The sequence below is a fragment of the Vulpes lagopus genome, chromosome 7 (genome assembly GCF_018345385.1).
Source record: "Vulpes lagopus strain Blue_001 chromosome 7, ASM1834538v1, whole genome shotgun sequence".
Classification (NCBI taxonomy): Eukaryota; Metazoa; Chordata; class Mammalia; order Carnivora; family Canidae; genus Vulpes; species Vulpes lagopus.
This window is the reverse complement of record NC_054830.1, coordinates 39382600-39403239: the sequence shown is the minus strand read 5'-3', so window position 1 is coordinate 39403239 and position 20640 is coordinate 39382600. Positions and strand designations below refer to the sequence as shown.

The following is a 20640-nucleotide window of genomic DNA, read 5'->3' as shown; positions in this document are numbered from 1 at the left end:
CAAAAGTGGGACACATTCAGAAAAGCCTTCTTGCTTTTTGGAATTGTGTGCATGGAGACACGGGGCAGCTGTTTGCCTCTGAGAATCCTCATAACTTAGACTGACTCAGGCGGGTCCTTTGTGTTTCTTTTTTTGAGGTACCATTTAAACATCTGCTGAGTCTTGTAGCACTGATTTATAAAATCTCCCTAAGTCATAGTTGCCATCACTTTTCTATAAAAATGAGCTGGTTAAGATACACTCCCAATTAGAAAAGCATTTTCACTAATTCTTTTATACAGATAGAAGGATGCATCTAGGAACTAATCAGAATACATTCCTGCCTAATTTTACAATACATCTGTGTGATACACCTGTGTGAATGTTTTGGGCTATAAGATTTAAGTTAAAACAGTCGATGTAGTAAGGTATTCAGTACTGAATATGACAAGAAATTTGGGGTTAAGAGATTCTAAGCTTGGTTAGTTCATTTGCTTGGTGACATCAGAGCCCCAGTTCTCCCATGTTTCTGCTCTGAATCCCTCAGTATGTTGTTAATTTGGCCTCGGAGACAGGCTCTCAGCATGGTCCCAACGTGCTCCCATGAGTCCATGTAACACATGCAGATGATTTGCCCAGAGGCAAAAGAGGGCCATCCCTACCTGCGTCCTATTTTAAGAACAGACAAAACTTCAAAAGCTCTCTTGAAGATTCCTTATCTTATCCTATCAGCCAGAGATATGTTGCATACCCATGCCTAAATCCATCACTAAAGGAACAAGGCCATAATAGGCCAAAGTTAATCAAACCCCCACCTCAATCTCCCCAGGAGGGAAGGCTCTCTGATCTGATGGAAAGAAAACAAAACCTATGTCTCTTCCACAGAGAGGAAGAAGGTGAGGCAAGGGAGGGATGTTTGTTGACCAGGTAGCTGAGATTGTCTAGTGTTGTATTTGCAAGACCTAATTGTACATGTAAAAAGTAGATTCCTAGGATGGATTCTTTTTTAGACACAACTAGAAGAGTCCTGGAAGAAAACCTCACATTCGTTCCCTTTTGGCAAAAGACCTGGTGTTTATGCATGACAAGAGAAAGCAGATTGGACAGATCTTGCAGGACCCATTCAAAAGTCTTCAGGTCTGAGGGCACTTGGCTGGTTCAGTCAGTTAAGCATCTGCCTTTGGCTCAGGTCATGATCTTGCAGTGTGGGGATCGAGCCCTGCCGTTGGGCTCCCTACTCAACAGGTAGTCTGCTTCTCCACCTGCCCCTCCCCCTCACCCGTGCGTGGGCTCTCTCTCAAATAAATAAATAAAAGCTTAAAAAAAAAGAAAGTCTTCATGTGTGAGTTCACTAGAGGTAATACAAGCGATCAATACAAGCGATCCACAGTGACTCCCGAGGGTAGAAGATGATGCAGGCTAGCTGGCATTGGCCACACCCATATCTCCTACACCTGCTGTCTGTGGCATTGATTTAACCTAGGAACAAACTATCACCCTGCAAATTCCTGTATTGTTTGACTCTTGGCATCGGGCAGTAATGGAAAGAAAATACAGCTCGCAGACTTCTGCTACAGCATGAATTTCACAGATCTCCAAGTTGCTGTTTGACCGCCTGGCCCACCCCTCCCGACCCAAGTCCTCAGCACATGGGACTCTGAGCAAGGAGGGAGTCAAGGTGGTCAGCTGGTTTGGAAAGCTGGGAAGGATGCCTTTAGTGCCCTTTTATGCTCTTCTCAAAGGAGGAAGAGCTGAGACGGTTGGGAGGTGAAGCCCTGGTGTTCCCAGTCCTCCGGGGTAGAGGATGGAAGAGGTCAGTGCCTCAGCCGCTCACTTACTGTGCACATGAGTCGTTCCGTAGCTCAGAGTTCTTGTTCTGCTGATGTGATGTGAGTAAATGACTTAAGTCGATTGAATCCAGATCATTAATAATCTCCACGGGCATGATGCACTTGGGCTTCATTACAAGGAGAGAGTCCGACATCTATTCTTCAACCCAGCAGTTGTTTACAAGATACTTGGTCCTAAGAGTTTTTGTCCCTGGAGGGCCAGAGTGAGGGCACCCAGCAAAAATAGGAAAACAGCTGCATAATCAATACTTGTGTTGTGCTCAGACAAAGAAACACTGAAGTGCTCTCTGCCTCGGAGGATGGACCTCACTGTCAGTGTGCTTTGAAGTACAAGAGAGTGGGGGGCGGGGGCCAGGGGCAGGATGCATATGCCAGACAGGAGAAGGTTCAGTGTTCATTCTGACATGTATAAATAAATACTAAAAACATGCCTATTGAAAAAATGGGCTATCAGTCTAAGAGATTTGTATTCAGGAACTCGTACGTTAAGTGACACGAATTTGTCAGTGTTGCCCTCCAGAGATTTGAAAAGCTCAGGAACTTATGCAGCGGTATATTCTGCAGAATATGGTTCCTGTATGATCGTTTTGTGTCTGACTTTAAAAAGCAAACCAACCACTTGGGGGATAATATTGAAATACGTCAGAGCCTGGAACCTGGCCTGCAGTGCAGACATTAGACATTACCAAACTACCAGGATATAATATCCTATTTCTTTGCAGCGGGGGATGGGAGGGCAAGGTAAATTCAGTAGTTGGACAAAAAGGTTGCTTGGAATGACTTCATTTTCTAGAAATAAAGGTCTGGCTTCTATTTCCTCTTGTGTAAGCTGTGCTAAAGATAGCCACATCGAGTCAGCTATGATTGGATGGTGCATCCAGAATTCTTCCCAGGGGTACAGAGTTGTAACCTACCACTGACTGGCTGTGTGATCTCATGTGGTCAATTTGAAGCTGTTAGAGAAGGGAGATGAACATAATGTTGGCTCTGCCAACTTCCCAGACTACGTTGAGGGAAGTGTTAAGTGGTAGCTTCATGTAAATCATGCAGTAGACAGTGGACACTCAGTAACGTCCAGGCACGGGGGATGCAGCAGCAGCTCAGGCCACACACAGTGGGAAACAGGACAACAGTTAAACCATCTCTTACTTCCCAAACATCGGCCAGAATGCTAGCCATCTGCGTACTGCCTCCTTGATACCTGCCATATCCACCTATGGCCCGGATTATCATTTACTTAATATATTTGATTGACTTAAAAAAAATACACACAAAGCAATTTATTTAAAAAGGAAACGTCCTATCACTTCCATAAAAGGAAAGCTAATGTCACCTGACATAGTACACCCCATTAAAACATAACAATGTAATTAATTTCTAGTTAGCTATTATTGCCTGATAAAGGCTCTGAGCCCCAAGGCTGCTCTTTTCTCTCACAGGCAAGTTAGCAGGTGATGAAACTGTGTTAAAGACATTCCAGCAGGAAGCCCAGACCTCCCTGCTGTGAGATTTATCATTTAATGCCAGATCTGTATCCCTCCAAACTCACTCCCATCCCAGCAGGCATTCCCTAGGAAACCAAAAACAGGTGACTGCAATTCTGCGACACCCTCCAGTTGTTCTTCCTTTTGGCTTGCTTACACAGAACCATCTTTGCAGCTTCTGCTGGACTATGACCCTCTCTCACCCCAAATATTTCTCCACAGGTCAATGGTAAAGACTTATCCAGAGCGACTCATGACCAGGCTGTGGAAGCTTTCAAGACAGCCAAAGAGCCCATTGTGGTACAGGTGCTGAGGAGAACCCCTCGGACCAAAATGTTCACGCCTCCGTCAGAGTCACAGCTGGTGGACACGGGAACCCAGACCGACATCACCTTCGAGCACATCATGGCACTCACGAAGATGTCCTCCCCAACCCCACCAGTGTTGGATCCCTATCTCCTGCCCGAGGAGTAAGTGCCATGATCTTGCAGCTCAGATGTGTTACCTATGGTAAAGTCCAGTCAAGTTGGTTTCTTCCCTTCGGTGTGGTGAAAAAAATTAGTGTGTCTTACAGTTTTCCTCCACGTTGTCTGTGTTTAACTTTATTGTTTATAGAGGCATTCAACTGAATCCTCAAAACCTCGCTGACATATTAATTACTTTATTATAACCCTGGAGCAGAGTTATTCAAATTATATTCTAAGAACAAAATTAGTTGACAAACGTCGTAAAAGTTATTTCAAAATAAAATTTAATCACCGCAAATGGCAATGTGAAGGCTTTGAGTTACAACTCAATGTGAAGGCTTTGAGTTACAACTCAACTCTTAAGCAGACAACAGAGTGAGTTGGGAGTGTAAAGAGAGCCCTGAAGGTTGTGCATCCGCTTTCTCGGGTCTCGTTTCAAACCTGGATCCTTGTTAATAAGCCCACACGTGCCTCATATAAGCAGCGCATTTACCGATTAAGTAACAGCTGTGTTCCAACACCCCACATGAATTACTTTACACATGACTCTCTTCTTACCTTACTTAGTGTCAGAGAGAGAGAGAGAGAGTAGCTCAGAGCCTTCAAGTCACACGAGCCGGATGCTCAAACTGATAACTAGCCGGGCAGCTGGGGTAATTTAATTTATCCCCATTTTAATATAGGAAAAATAGCAAGAGCACCCAGTGTATAAGAGTGTGGGGTTAAGGGAAATAATGTATGGGAAGTTCTCGGCATGGCATATGGTAAGCCCTCAAGAGGGAGCAGCGATCATGAATTTAGTGAGTGAGATTAAATATCTAGGGAAGAAACGAAGAGTGAGAAAATTTTCTAAGACCACTGTCTGAGAAGATGTGCACTTCACTGCAGCCGGGGGCACGTGGTTTTGCCTGTGTGAGGGCAGGACGCCCACCCATCCACTTCACTCTCTCCAGGTGATGTGAGAGCCCCTCCTGGCTCTTCTTGTCTTGCCCCTGGTTCAGATCACTGACTTGATGCTTTATCTCAAAGGGCATTTTACCTCTTGCAGGGCAAACCTCTGAATGCCACCTGGTGGTTTTCTCTTAGGAACTCGGTAGCTGAAGCAAGTGTGGCTCTGTCAGAGTCCAGACAGAGCCTTGCCTTTAGCCCCATGGTGTTCCCTGCTAGCCGTCATGGGAACGCAGGGCCGACAGAGTAATTTCAGGTGCAGCCGACAGTGTGGAAGGGATCATCCATCTGACATGCATGCTCTGTGCACAGCACTGTGCAAAGAAGACCGCTCCTTCCATGCAATGAGGAAGCACAGACGCGCCTGTCCTACTCAGCTTGTGGGCAGCCGGCCTGAAAGGCGGGTCTGTCTTGCCCCAGCTGCCAGCTCTCAGCCACACTACCACTCTGTTGTGTCCCAGCCGATCCTAGGAAAGAACTGCCCGGTTCACAGAGTACAATCATTCAAGCCGGTCCTTTGACTTCACAGAGCAAACCTGCCTCTCAGTATCGATGAAGCCTCTACACCAACTCCTGCCCCTCAGAGGTTGAGCTGTCACAGTGATGGGCTTTGTGGAAGCCAAACCCGTAATTTCCTCGGAAGTCTAGTTAACATGACATGACTTACCCCCAAGGGGCAACTTGAGAAATGTCAGTAGAGTCCAGAGGTCAGCCTGCTCCAGGTTCTGGCTGCAAGGGCAGAGCAGAGCGAGAGTGCGCGTTGGGATTGAGAAGCCAGTGTTAACTTGACGCTTGAAAGCCCAGGCCTTCTGGCGGCATCCTCAGCACTTAGAGCCCCTTCAGTGCTGGCAGGATATTTAACTTGTTAGGGCCAGAAAATTGAAAGCCAGCCCTTGTTTGACCATTCATGTCTGGTCCATTATTTCAAAACTATAAGCGCCCAGGAGGGAAGACCGGAGCCCACTGATTGCTGTGCTGACCTTTGAGAACAAGATGGTTTGAGTCCCCAGTCAGCAATCAGGCTGCAGCTTTCCATGCACATCTGGCACCTATCAGAGCTACCAACCAGGCCTGTTAGGATTCCCACTGCCTCTGCTCTTAACAGGTTCCAGAGAGGTGGTGGCTTCTAAACATGGGGTTTCAATATGTTGTCCTAGAGAGACTCAAGCTTCTATTGTCTGAGCAGTGGGTACTCAGTGCTTACATACACGTGTGCTTTATATGCACATGTATGCACATATGTGTGCTTTAGGTTTTCATGGCAAACATATTCCTTGTCATGGAACACAAAAGTTTGGGAAGACAGTGTCCTAGATGATAGCATTGTAGTTTTGGTCATAAGTCCTTTGGACCAAACTCAGAGGCTAGCAAATTTCTTTGAGTGTTGCCTGAAGTCCAGCCTTTTTCTCCCCAAAGAGAAAATCTAACAGTGAAGCAATAAGTGGGAAATGGGAATATGTCTGCTACCTAGAGAAAGAGTTAGAAATGAAACTGCTAGGACACCTGAGTTAGCTCGGTGGGTTAAGCATCTGCTTGCAGCTAAGGTCATGATCCCAGGGTCCTGGGATCTAGTTCTGCATCAGACTCCCCCATTCTCCCTCTGCTCCTCCCCACTGCTCATGCTCTGTCTCTCACTCTCTCAAATAAATTTTTAAAAAATTAAAAAAAGACATGAGTCCTATTGACTCACATGACTAGTTGCCTAGAGGTTGGTCACTGGAAGCACCAGAGTTGGTCCTACCGTCACCTGCATCCTCTTCCAGGGGGACAGACTTTAGCCCAGAGGATGGCAGTGTTAAACAATGGAGGTCCTGATGCTGCTGGGAAGTACAGCCAGAGAGAAGCGAGCTAACACAGTGTCCCCCAGCCCTGAGAGCTGCGGCTACATCACAGCGGGGCCTAGCTGGGAGGTGGGAATGAAAGCAGCAACTTGGAACTGCAAACAGGCCATAAAGGTCTTTCTTCTGTTTTCAGGCACCCCTCAGCCCACGAGTACTATGACCCCAATGACTACATTGGAGGCATCCATCAGGAGATGGACAGGGAAGAGCTGGAGTTGGAGGTAAGAGCATCCTCGCCTCGATTTAGGAATCATCACTAAGTTGAACAAGTTCGCTGTGAGCATAAACATAGTTTACAGATATTAATGAAATGGCCACTGTGAGTTTTTTCTAAAAGAACCACTTTCATTATGCGATTTAAAGGCATTACTCAGCTTTTCTTCCCCCCCTACTCCTTCAAAATAGAATGTAACGATCTGATCCCAAAGCGGACATTTAGGGTTTTTTTTAAAATTAATTTAAAAATAGGGTAATGAGTCCTATTGTGGATCTTTGAACTCATGTCATCTCCTCTCATCAGGATCTCTACATGTTCTGGTAACTATGGTGAGCTTCCCCACCTGTCTCCTCTTGAAGTCATCATCACTTTTACTCAAAGGCAGGAACAGGTGGATAAATAGAGTAGGCCTGAGCCCACACCAACACAGAAGGGTTTGCCCAACATTTTGTAACATTGAGCTTGAGAAAATGAGCAAACCCATAACTCTCCTTAAGTGTTATTTCAAGCCAAATATGACTCATATGATTCTAGATATTGATATATAAGGATAATGTTGGCCTCTAAGGGTTTTTAAGTTTATTTTTAGTCATGTGTAACCAACATAGTGTCTCGTTAGTTTCAGGTATACAATAGTGATTCAACCATCCTGTCCGTGTTCCGTGCTCATCACCCTAAGTGTGCTCTTCGTCCCCTTCACCTGTTTCACAAATCCCTCACCCACCTCCCCTAGAGAACACCATTTTACAGAGCTCCAGCCCTCATCTGTCTGTTAATAAGAGTGATAGAAAATAGAGAAAAGTCACCTCTCAAGATGTACTTATTTGTACTTTTGGGGAAACATCGGTTCCTATGTTTTATCATGTTTTCTGAAAATACAAGAGCATTTTTTCAAAACTGACTTTACAGACTAGGATAATCGGGTACCATTTAGAAAGATTTCTGATGTGGAGGGGAAACCCTCTGGCACCATCAGGCCATCCAGGAAGACTCCAGTAATGTTTTATTCAACTGTATGGCCAACCACCATGTAGTCTGGGCCTCCCATTGACACATGTGCACTCCATGGGCCGTTGGGTGGCAGTAGGTCCCGAGGCAGCAGTAGACGCAGCAGACAAATGGAAGATAGTTGTGATCCTCAAGCTCTTTATGGTTACTGAGGGTTTTTCTTCCAGAACAGAGGACAAAGATCAGTCACAGTGTTGACACAACACCTCCACTGTCTGTTCCCCTACAGGCTGATGCAGAACAATCAGTATACTTGGCAGGAGAGCCATGACTGTCCCTGGGCCATTTTTTTTATTTTTTTGGAAAATTTAAATTTCCTGCTAAATGCATATGGCCTAAATTGGAATGGCAGTTATTCTGACTAAAAACTGCTGTTGTTCATACATGCCATCCAACATAGACCCCAATACTTGCAACCCATCACTGGCTGCACAAAAGGTAGCCTTGTGCCTTCCAGAAAACTGAAGATTCTGCCTATTATTTACAATTTCTCATCTCCCCAGTGTCAGGGCTAGTTAGTGAAGCAGCCAGGGACTCCCCCAGGACACTCGTCCTTAAGGTGTTAACACGCAGTGTGTGCAAACGGGGTTCCACATCACCTGTGTTTGAGAAATGTCAGAGTGAACCACTGAGAACAGAGTTCTGTCACAGAGGACTACTCAGTCTTGAATATGTTAAAGAGCATGGTAAATGCCCTGGGAAAAGGGAGCAGATACAATAGAAGAATTACCCAAACAAACAAACATACATACATACACATATTTTCTTAATCTAACACTTCTCTTTAGCCAAGTACCTCTTAGCATTTCCTGGGTCTGGAGTTCTCTGGAATAGTACTTTACAAGAAGGGCTATTTCATAATCCATATAGGACAACACTGCTTTTTGATGATTGGTGTTTAAAGCAGTCTTTAAAGAGCTATTAAATATCTCAGGAGCTAGATTTACAGAGTCTAACCGACCTCTGAACACAAGGATTAGGAGTGCAGTTGAAAATCCACATCTAACTTTTAACTCTCCAGAAATTGAACTGTTGGCCTGCCATTGACCAGAAGCCTTACCTATAACATAAGCAGTCAGTTAACACCAGTTTTGTATGTTACATGCATTAGATACTTTATTCTTACAGCCAGGTAAGCTAGAGAAAAGAAAATACATTTACAAGATTGTATTGTATTTAACAAAAACAGTCCACATGTAAGTGGACCAATGCCATTAAAACCATGTTGTTCAAGGGTTGTATAGATGTGGTAAGTCATGGGCACTTGGTTAAATGTGACTCCATAACAGTGATCTGTTTTCATGTCTGATGCTTTGAGGAACCCAATGGAACCTATGGTTTCTTCCTGGAGACAAAAGGATCATGTCTAAAAGAACTTGCAGATGCTTTCTGGAAGGTCACAGAGCTCCCACAGGATCTGCCCCATGTGGCCCATTCTGCCTTACAATTTTTCATTATATCTGACTATGACCAGAACCATTATTTGCTTTCTATTTTGCTTTAACCCAACTCAACTCATTTAAACTAGGTAAATTTACTTCAAAGGCAATGCTCTATCACTGCCTCAGACAAAAAATCAGCAAGTGCCATAAATAGAAAGTGCTACACAATATACACAGTGGACGCCAGGCAGTGTTCTCAAATCCTGGTGCTCATCATAGGTGGTGCCCGGTAAGGGCTGGGGAGCCGGAGGCCAATTCGCCCCACTCCCTCTTTTCTCAGGAGATGGGCTAGTTAGTGTTAAAGAAGTGTTAAGACTAGCACAGACTGAGTCTGCCTTCCTAAAGGAAGTAACTTTCTCAGTGTAAACTACCTTAGAGCATCTTGCTTTTGATAGAAGCCACTCTGAAACAGTTCCCTAGAACCTTGCTGTTCAAAGTGTACTGCCGGGACCAGCACAGCATCACCTGGGAGATGGCAAGAAACGCAGAGAATCTTGGCCCTCAGACTTAATGAGTCAGAATCTGCATTTTCACAGGATCCCCAGGTGCTTCTGTGCACAGTAGTTGGAGGGGCCCAACCTAGAGGTAAAAAAGTCTAAGCTTCCATTTGTCTTGCCATTGGGTCAAAGCAGTGAGGCTTTGGTTTGCCTTTCATTCAGTATAGACTTCTTTCTTCTCATGAGTAAAAAAGCAGAGATAAACAACCCAGGTATTTAGAAAATCAGTTGAGTGTTTTAAATGAGACCTCTGATGCCATGAGACACCCAGGATTATATTCATTTCTACTTGTGTGCTTTCACTGAGCATCTGTTACAGTGAATACACTGGTGCTAGAAACACAAACTCAGGGAGTCGCCACCCTGCTTGCCCTTAAGGAGTTCACATCCCTGGCAGGTCCTAAGTCATGAGGATTGTTAGACATAAGCGTGTCATCGCCTAAGAAAACCAAAATACAGTTTTGGGTTAAAATCAGGCAGGAAGGTTGCTTTCACCTCTGAACTTTTGTCCCTAGCAGCTTAGATGTCACCAGGTTCTTTCTGTTAACTAAGCAAATCTCATAAAGTGAACCTGGTGTTTTGGGATCAGAGGCCCATCCTAAGTCCTGTGGTGAAGGCTCAGAGTGTCCCTGAAGCTCAGTGTGGCCGCTAACCAGGAGGGAATATCCCATAGGGAATGGCATTTGTAACCTCTAGGACTGCCCTGCTTCAGAGGCATGTCCTCCAAAGGTAGTCTGGTCAGTTCCAGAATGTTCATAAACAAAACCTCAGTGTGAAGGACGGAGTTTTCTCAAGCAGACCCAGTTTTTAGGGAGCCAGGCATGTACCCGTCATCCACGCTTCTCACCAAATTTCTTAGAACAGTCCACACGCTCTTTTCTATGTTCCGTCCTCTTCTTTTCCATTCTGGGGTTAGATTACAAAAAGAGTGGGTGTGTTTTGAGTTTGGGGGTCAGTCTCAACACACCACTCATCATCTGAGTTGAATGAGATCAACATCCACACCTTTTGAAAAATAACTGGTTCCATGGATATAGGTGGAAAATATATGAGTGTGTTGGGATATTATGGAAGCAAATGCGCAGAGAAAAACAGATGTTCTGTCTTTTAAAGCACACAAAATGATCGTATTTAGGTAAGTGTCAAATCCCTGTTATTGTGAAACTGTGTAAAGCTACAAGGATTATACCCAAGTATACCCAAGGGTTGAGCAGCCACATAATTACCCATAAATTTTCAGGTACTGAACACCTGCTCTAGATCTTTCTGTAGGCAATTAAGAAGGAAAATAGATGTCTGAAGAAGGCTTTTTCATTAATCTATTGTGTTAATTTCCCAGTTGATTCATCAGTAGCCCGCCCCCCCCCCCCCACCAGGCTATGAGTCTGCCCTCACCTATGTTGTGTTCTGATGATGTAATTTTGAGGTGAGAAAAGAAAAGGAAAAGCTACAGTTTCAACGGGAAACTATAAAATGACCTCCAAACCTGGTTTCATCGAGTAACCTAAGTAGATCACTAGGGAATAGGGATTGTCCTGGAGATGATGCAGGATGCTCCAGCCAATCTATACATTTGTCCTTGGCCTTAAAGGCCTGGCTCAAGGGCTCCTCCAGGGAACCCTCCCTGGTCAGCCCTGCCCTCACCGAGTCGGCACTTGACCATTCTTTGTACTACCAGCCACACACCTTTCACCTGCTCTGCTCTCAGCCCACAGATCCTAGCTTGGTCCTGTCCAGCTCTGTCTTTTGGCCACAGGTCACCTCCAGAGAAGCTTCCCAGCCACTCTAAGCCATCCCTACCCCAAGTGCCATTCCCTGCTTACTATCTGGCTCCCCCCGCTAGAATACAAGTTCCATGAGAGCTGCTCTCTTATCCAACGCATTCATGGTTACACTCCTCGTGCCTGGATAGTGCTTGGCACAGAGTGGGTACCCCGTAAACATTTGTTGAGTGAAGGAAGAAAGGCCTCGTTACCCTATCTCAAATAAAGGTCCTTGAAGGGAAGTGCAGCCTCTTTGAGACACCTCTGTGTTGCACATAGCCTGCCCCGTGCATGGATATAGAAAGGGTTGAGATAATTTAAAGAAATATGCACAGCAGTTCTGAACCGATAAGGTAGAGTTATGCTTCAGTGACCCGTCTTCCTAGTGTGGGATAAGCCATTGAAATTAGTCTTTGGGATCCCCTCTGATTAAAGTGGCTGACGTTGAAACAGAAAGCTCGAATCACCCAGGTGGAATGGCCCCATTAATTCTCTTAATTGGGCTATCGTTTCAATTTCATCTGAAATGTCAGGCTTAGCAGTTCCTTTTTTATCCAACAGTCCATCTAGACCAGTAAGCAACAGGACACCAGTGGTGGGGGAACTATAATCCAGATAATGCTAATACATTATTCATACCAGTTTGATTAATGGTCTTCTTTGAAATCTTATCTCCATCATCACAGACAGATATGTATTGATAACCTCTAAGCTTTCAGTGATGTGTGCTCAGTTGTGTAAGGCTCTGCCTTTAGCTTGGAGTCACAATGCAGTGTTGAGAATTTACAAGCCACCCGGTGAGTTTGGAGAATTGTCTGCTAAGTTCACAGATATATCTGGTTAGGAAATTATAGAATAACTGAGACGTTTCAGAGACATGAAGTGACTTTCCCAAGGTGGCTTGTTCATGGTGCAGCCAGGATTGTTGTTCATTTCTATTTTTTTTCCTTTCTTGGAATCTCAAGCTCATTCATTCATTCACTTTTGAGCCACCTACTGTGCACACTACATTAGGCTAGTTCCCCCCTTTTTTTCTACTTCACAACTCATTATTCAACTACTATTGCCTTAATATAATCTTGATGAGCAGCCAAGGTAAAACTCAGATTTATATACAGCCGAGACAGTAGCACTCCTTACAGTGTTGTTTTTTAGGAGATTCTGAAAACCCTTTATGGTTCACTCTTTGCTTAACTATTAGCAACCAGGCTCTTCTTTATGATGTTGAACCATCTTTGGAAAATGAGTTGAGGTAAGTTAGACCATATGCCTTCTAATTGAAACTTTGCTGGTTTTGGTCTAGAGTTCCTCAGAAGATCCAGGTAACACAAGGAAATATTAAAACCCAAGCCATCCTATCTAATACCAATGTCGAGTACATACCTGAAGTGGAGTTCAGAATACCGCTTCCTTTATTTTAACTGGAAATGTCATATCAGCATTTGTTCACCCAGTACCACTCATCCTTTTTAAAACCAGACCATTTCTAAAATAGAAACCTGTTCCTGGAGGACTACCCCCCTAGTGTAACTAGAATTACACTCCCATTCTTGAATCTGTTTTAAAAATGTCCTAAATTTTGCTTCACAGCCAACTGGAATTGAGGGTGGAAGAGAAAGCTTTAACATACTCAGGGCAAGTGCTTCAGAGGAGAGCCTGCTCCTCCTGTGCTCTGTCCTGTCACGGGGTGTGTGTGGGGGGGGGGGGTGCCAGAGCCAGCTTCTCATCTGTATCAAGGATGGAATTTGGCTTCTGCTATATTTAAGTTAAATCTAAACAAAGTGAGAATGTGACTGTCGCCATGACAGTCTGTCCTGGGAGGATTTGCAGTGGAATTTAAAGGCTCGGTGCAGTGCTGGCTAAACCTTTCTGCTGTAGGGAGAGAGCACTGCATTCTCAGAGTATTGCTAACTGGGAATAGGTCTGGTAATTAGAACCTCTTGTCTCCCGTGCACACATGTGGGAATGTTTAACCATCATGTATTGTGTGTAATTTCCACCAGTGTTTATTGGAAATCTATTATTAATTTGCTAATCACGTGGGGGGTTAATGGCAGCACATAGAATGTGTTCAGGGGAGCTGAAAGTATTATCCATGATTCGGTTATCAGGGATTCAGGGGAAACTGTTTTAAAGTCACCAGCCTGACATTCTAAGAAAGTTTCCTCCCTGGTTATAAAAGATGTGTTGAAAGGAACTGGCAGATTCAGAAGAGTAAAGTACAGGGAAAAAAATCCTCCCACCAATAGCAACGTGAACTGATGTCCACATTTATAGCTTCCTAGTTCCCCAAATATCTGTCCATCAAAACCCTGACCAAAAAATAAAGTAGAAATGCTTTTGAAGTTCAGTGTCGAGTTAATGAGTTCGATAAAAACCTAAGACAGCAGACTCTACATTTTGGGAACTAAGCCAAATAAATGTAATCCTTTTTTTATGTAGCCGACCTTCAGCTCTCCCATTCCTTATGAGCCTGCCTTTTTCTGACTTGAATAACCCCTAGTACATTGTGTGTTCTTTTCCAAAATATGATTTCCAGACTTTTCACTTTTCCCGGGTTCTCAAATGGAGCTGTCAATTCTAGATGTGTATCACAGAGTCATGCTTCTCAAATTGTCTATACTGAAAAACCACGAAGAGCAGGTCGACCAGTTGAATTTTCAGTGTGTCACTAATCAACATGTGGTTCCACCATGTGAGACTATATAGCTCGCCCCACATACAGCTTGCCACTTGAGTCAGGAGTTCCTGAACCGATGCACACTTTGGTCAGTGAGACAAGCCTGCTAATCTTGTTCCTGGATATTATGACAGTGTCCAAATGCTATAGTAGTTCATAAACACTTCCCTCAATTTCTGCACTTACTCTTCCCAACTGCACTTGGAAGCTCACTCTGAGTACTGGAATAAAGCCCAGCTGAACTGTGAAATCTTTTATGCTTAGATACTCACCTTGGCGGCCAGTTGATTCATGAAAAGCTAAAACTCATATTGCCATTTGTAATTCTATTAAAAGGAATATCACAACGTTTACTGTCTTTCTCATTTTCCTCCCTACAACCTTTCCCATTTTCTCTCTCTCTCTGCTTTGGTTGCTTATGGACCTGTTCCAGAACCATCTGGCTTCCGCCATGATAGCACGGGGCTCGGTGGCAGCATTTGGCTACAGTTGTGCAGTTAGACCCAAACAAATCATCACGCAATTGCACTGAATCACGCTGTGAGAAGGGCCAAAACAGAGAAAGTGTTTCCTTTTACCCAGACCCAAAGGAAGTGTAATGTGAGACAGAGATGTGGGCATGTGTTTGAAATGTTAGAGGAAGATGTGTGACTGATAGGTGAAGTGTGCAAATTGGTTACTCGCAAGTATTTGGAAAGATTTGGTCACATTTAGTTAAATGTGACCCTCGAATTCCTGCTTTGTCCATTACTGTGCGTAGTCCTGTTCTCAAAACACTAGGAAAGAAATTTCCATCCAACTCACCTAAAGTATCAGAAATTAATGGGATTTCGCTTAGTGAAAATTTGCCATATTGCTAAAGCCATAATTAGGAAGCCATTGAATTAATTAACATATCAGTGTTCGGAAAATACAGTTATCAGGGGGAGGGGCGTGTGAAATACACCCACTGTGCTACAGTCAAGTTCTGGGACTTCAGGCAAGTAAACATACCGGCAGTAATTATTATATTCCCATCTCCTGCTTTCTCTGGGCCAGGCATTGTGCTGAGAGCTCTGTGTGCCTTACCTCACTGAGTGTTCACCCTGCCTGAGGCAGCGGAGTTGGTGTTTACTAGTAAGGAGACAGAACTACAGCAACAGGTCCATGAGGAAGGTGCTAGAAAGGTAGATCTGGGATCTGAACACAGGTCTACCTGTCTTCATAGCCCTAACCCTTCACCCCACTACATTCCATACATCAGCCAGAAAGACTGCCGGAAAATAGTCCATCAGATCAGAGCAGTCCTGACTTAAAATTTTTCATGGGTTCCCACAATGGTGAAATGAGATCCAAGCTCCTCCTGCTAGCCTCTGGGGTCCTCCTAACCTGGTCTGGCCTCATGCCTGGCCATGCTCAGCCCACCTCTCTCCCTTGCACACAGGACTTTGGCACTGATGCCCAGGACATTGGCACCTGCTGCTATTCCACCTTGCAAGTGTCCATGGTTTGGGGCACCCTACCTTGCATAGGGGAGGGTTCAGGAGGTATCTGCTTTGATCTTCCCCACAACGACAACTGCATCCTTACCACCCTCCAACAGTAGGATGGATGTAGAGAGGGAGTAGTCCCCAGAGACTGGTTTTGGAGACCCATTCTCTCAGCGCCATCACCCTCCTGGTTGGTGAACAGTCAGCAGTAAAAACCAGATCAGGAGACCTGCTGGAGACCTTCAAACAGGCCTGCAGTTTAGTGCTGCAGAATCTTGCAGGGGTAGTTGGCAACGTGGCAGAGAGGGCAACTCGGCCTGTTAAAATACTTTCAGAAAACCCAGAACTTCCTCCCAAGGCTCCAGCAGTTTTCAAAGTTCTGACTTCATTCTGAAGCGCAGACTAATTGGCAAATACAGTGGCGTTCCCCGAGCTCATGTGTCTCGCATTTGGGCTCACTTTGCTTTTATCTTATTTAATTTGCAGTAATAGCGGCTGAAACTAATTTCTCGACTGTAAATATCACAGCTGTTGTGGAAAGCATTAATTGCGCGCTATCACGTTACCCTCCTTTCTTGGATCAATTTATGTGTAATCTGTTTGCAAGTTCTATTACTGTGAATATTAAGGGAACGCAACGTGAAATAATCTAACCGAACACATTGGAAACATTTGTACTGAAATGGCTGGATGGTTTGGGCTATGGAAATATTCTCGTTTGTGGCAGACAGTGAAAGAATGCTTTTTAAAAGCCCTACTCCAGAAGTCATGACACTGAGTGAAATATAGGTAATTTTTCTTTTGGGGGAATCAATAAAATAACTATTTTCAAAATGACTTTATATTGACTGAAGGGTCAGAAATGCTGTGGGCATTGATCCTGTGTCCATAATCACTTTTTGTTTAGTAAGTTAACCACTCTACACAGTCAAATACAAAGAAATCCAGTTCATCATTGAAACAAAATATTTTTAAAGGATTTGCCCCCCCCCCCCCCCCAGCTCTCCCTGCCTGCTGGAGCTCATGGGAAATACCTTTTGTTTGCCTAGGAAGTGGATCTCTACAGAATGAACAGCCAGGACAAGCTGGGCCTCACTGTGTGCTACCGGACCGATGATGAAGACGACATTGGGATTTATATAAGTGAGGTAGGAAGGCAGAGTGTGTATACCTATCATCTCAAGAGCAGAGAAGGCATTGTGTTGGTTTGGGGTTTTTTTTTTGTTTTGTTTTTTCTGTTATGTGTTAACCAGCCTTAACTCTGGCTCATTGAGAAGTCTTTGGAAAGACACAAATGTCTTTATCCCCTTCATCACACAGTCCAGGGAGTTATGTCTTTACATGGAGGTTAAGTTCAAATGTCAGTCAGCACATAAGGTGAAATTACCCTGGAGAAGCCTGCAAATCGGCCATAAAATGGAGCCGTTTACGTGGTTCTGTGTGTTCAACCCTGAGGGGACAGCGGATGCACATTTCCCTTCTTGTGTTCATTGAATGGGATGGTGGATGGAATCATTTACACTTTTTAAAGTATTTTTTATCTCTTTCTCCTTTTGGTTGAATGTGAATATCGTTGAATTCATGTAAGTTAAATGCATCTGCAAAGTACACAGATGGAAGCTATTTTGATCTTCTTAAAGAAGACAATGCAAAGCCACTGATTTCAGTATGGATACTTTACATAGACTCCCATCCATGCAAGCACAGAAACTCAGTCTTGTCATGAAGTAAAAACCTCTTTCTGTGAAATGAGCCAAGAGATGTGTTTACTAGGCTTAATAATTATCCCTTTGGATGTACTTTATTCACCACACTTAAGATGGTTTCCTGTGACTGCATTTGGAGCGATTTTTCCTATACTTAATCCCACTTGTCTCCATTATATTTCATTTTTAAAGTTATTTTCCAAAATTGAAGCATTTAGTAAAATAATCAAGGTATGGTTGCTCACCAGCATAGTGAAGGGTACAGTTTAGCCTGTTCTGCATCACACTTCAGTTTTCATTTCTGTGGATGCAATGGAAGTCAGCTGTGCCTCACCATCCTTTGAGTCAGCAGGGCCTGTGCACACTGCCATGGAACAGGGTTGCATGCAGGGGTCCAAGAGCATGCATGCCCAGGAAAGGGCTTGGAAACAGATCAATCCATGTTTGTCTCTCCTTGCATGACACTAAGTCGTCTTTATTTCTGTGCAAAACAAAAATATAGGGATAAGCAAGACTATGTGTTAGCCTTTGAGAAGTGCTGTTGTTGATTTTCATGCATGTCTTCGTTATTATCCACTCCATGCTGACATGTCCATGTGTGTTTCAGATCGACCCTAACAGCATCGCAGCCAAGGATGGGCGCATTCGAGAAGGAGACCGCATTATCCAGGTAGGTCCGCTTTGACCAGGAGCCTCGTCCCTGAAGAGCACACTTTATGGTTGATGATAATAGCTTTAGAGCCGAAAATACAGAAGACATCAAGGAACAAGGATTACCAAATCAGATGTATAGTGAGGCCAGACAGGTTAAATTGATGAGTGAAGCAAAAACCTTGCAAAGTGACACATGCCACGAGTGGTGAGGCCTAGGACAGCTGGACAGAGAGGCCCTAGCACCTTACCAAAGGCGAACCTCCCTTCCTATCATTCTCTCTGTAGGGCCCAGGACAGTACAACAACGGGCCCAAGTCAAGCCAAGAGTCCGCAGCTCATGAACCAGAAGAATTCTCATTGTAGATTTCTCTAAAGGTCTCATTTTGGACCATGAGTGTCAAGTTTGGTCTTGTCCTTAAAATAGGAACATCTTTGGCAAATTTAGTGAAATTGATGGAGAAGCCTTTTATATTTCATGACTTGACATGTAACCATACCATAGAACGGCTCGTAAGGATTATTTCTTTACCGGAAGGCCTGTTGCTCTTTGGAGTGAAAAAGAGACCACTTGCTTCATCTACAGTAATTCTTAATCTCACAGAAATGGAGGTTCTTTGTTCTACGGTGTCCCACAAGGCTTAGCTCCTACTCCTCTCACTCGTGTCTTCTCACTTCTGATCTACTGTATTTCTACCTCACCGGGAGTAATTTGTATTCCCTTTTTCCACTGCACAGTCTACATTTCCCCAGATTTCAACCCAAACCTCAGCTGCTTAAGGACCCTTTCCTGCTTAAGGATCCTTCATTCCTAAAAGCTCCTACTCCTCTGCAGTCCTGCCATGTGGGGATGCTGTCATTTCCCATTAGCTTTTACTATGGGACATGCAAGTCCTGAGTTCTGAACATGGCCCTGCCTACTCCACTGATCACTGGGTCAGGTCACCCTGACCAGTAGAATCATCCTCTTTGTTGCCTTTTGGTTCACTGGCCTAAGGAGTTGGGTAGAAGGGTCACCTTCCTGCTCGGTGAGACGGTTCCTGTGTCCACTGGAGGAATCACCCACCCTGGGACTCACACATGCTGTGAGAGTCCCTCCTGCTAGCCTTTCCGTCCTGCCTAAAGAAGCCAAGGTGTGACACCCTAAGCACAAGAACACCATGTATGATGCCGTTGCCTTGTTTGTCCTCAACTTCCATAATGGTCACATGAGACCTGCTGCTGCTTTTTCTCCCATATTATCTGAAAATGTCTATAATAATGCTTTAGTATATTCCCTTTATGTTCCTGCCTGAGTATTATGTCTGATTAAATTGCTCAGATGGTCCCTCTTCACAACATGGTGATTTTTCTCAGTCTGCCTTCTGGAGTCTCAGCCACTTATGTTCACATAGCTTCCACATTAGTTCCCTTGTACACCTGTCATGGCTGACTGATAGACCAGGCCAGGCAAGGCCTTTCCTTCTGAAAATGAGCATTCTTTTCAAGCTGCATGGACTATTCTGTGCCCCAGCTGTGACTGGGTGACACACATAAGCCTGGAACAGTATAGAATGATTGTGTATGATCTAATTATGCTGTGGCCAACCCTTCCATCACCTCCTCACCTTCCTTTTTTTTTTTTTTTTTTTTTTTTTAAGATTAATGGAATAGAGGTACAGAACCGTGAGGAGGCCGTGGCTCTTCTAACCAGTGAAGAAAACAAGAACTTTTCCTTGCTGATTGCAAGGCCTGAACTCCAGGTGAGTCTGCTTCCCGCATATGAAGCTGGGTCTGTATTCCAAGTCCGTGGCACTGTAGACCGCTGTCCAAGTGTTAAGTCTGAATATGTGAAGGCATTTTGTACATCCTGAAAAAGTGGTCTCACTTGATGTGACCTAAAACCTATTTTATGTTTTAACCATTTAAGGAGAGTGCTCACATCCAGCCTGACGTTACATTGTAGGCCCAGCAGGTTCATTAGTGTAGGAATGGTAAAGAAGGAGAAGATAAGGAAACATAATGGACTGGAAAACACAACAAGGTCATAACCATCAAAATGTTTGAGTTCCCAAACCATCCTGGACCTGGGTGGAGTGTAGGCAACGTGTTGCACGATGGCTGTGGTTAGTAATACTGTGTTGTTACTAAAACTTTGCTGAGAGAGTACATTTCAGGTGCTCTCATCTCGCTTGCTCGCTCTATGTCTCTCACACACACCATACACACACAAATGGTAGCTCTGTGAGGAAACGCTACATTAAGTAGCCTGACTCTAGGAATTATTTCACTATGTTTATGTATATCATCACCATGTACATCTTCTACACAAAATATAGTTTTTCACTATGTTTATATAAATCATCGCCATGTACATTTTATACACAAAATACAATTTTTATTTTAAAATATAAGAGAACCATTGGCCAGAAAACTTTCTCTCAAAGGGCCATGTAATAAATATGTTTGGCTTGGGGGCATGTAGTTTCTGGCGCAATTACTAGACTCTGCCATTGTAGGACAAAAGCGGCCGCAAAGGGTACACGAACAGCAGGCCAGATATGGCCCATAGGCTGTGGGATGTCAGGCCCCTCAGTAGTCTACTCTGGGAAGATGTGCACCTGATGAAAGTGCTGGGCCTTGCCCCAGAGACAGCTGG

At 44.2% G+C, this 20640-nt stretch overlaps 1 protein-coding gene across 2 annotated transcripts in view; it reads left to right on the top strand.

The window, feature by feature from the left end:
* Nucleotides 1-20640, top strand: part of PDZRN3 (PDZ domain containing ring finger 3) — a 237514-nt gene that overhangs the window by 213165 nt on the left and 3709 nt on the right. For both annotated transcript variants that reach the window (XM_041762221.1, XM_041762222.1), the window contains 5 exons: nucleotides 3536-3783; nucleotides 6703-6790; nucleotides 16695-16793; nucleotides 17959-18021; nucleotides 19643-19744. In XM_041762221.1, coding sequence (XP_041618155.1) covers nucleotides 3536-3783; nucleotides 6703-6790; nucleotides 16695-16793; nucleotides 17959-18021; nucleotides 19643-19744 — 600 coding nt within the window. The remainder of the gene's footprint in view (nucleotides 1-3535; nucleotides 3784-6702; nucleotides 6791-16694; nucleotides 16794-17958; nucleotides 18022-19642; nucleotides 19745-20640) is intronic.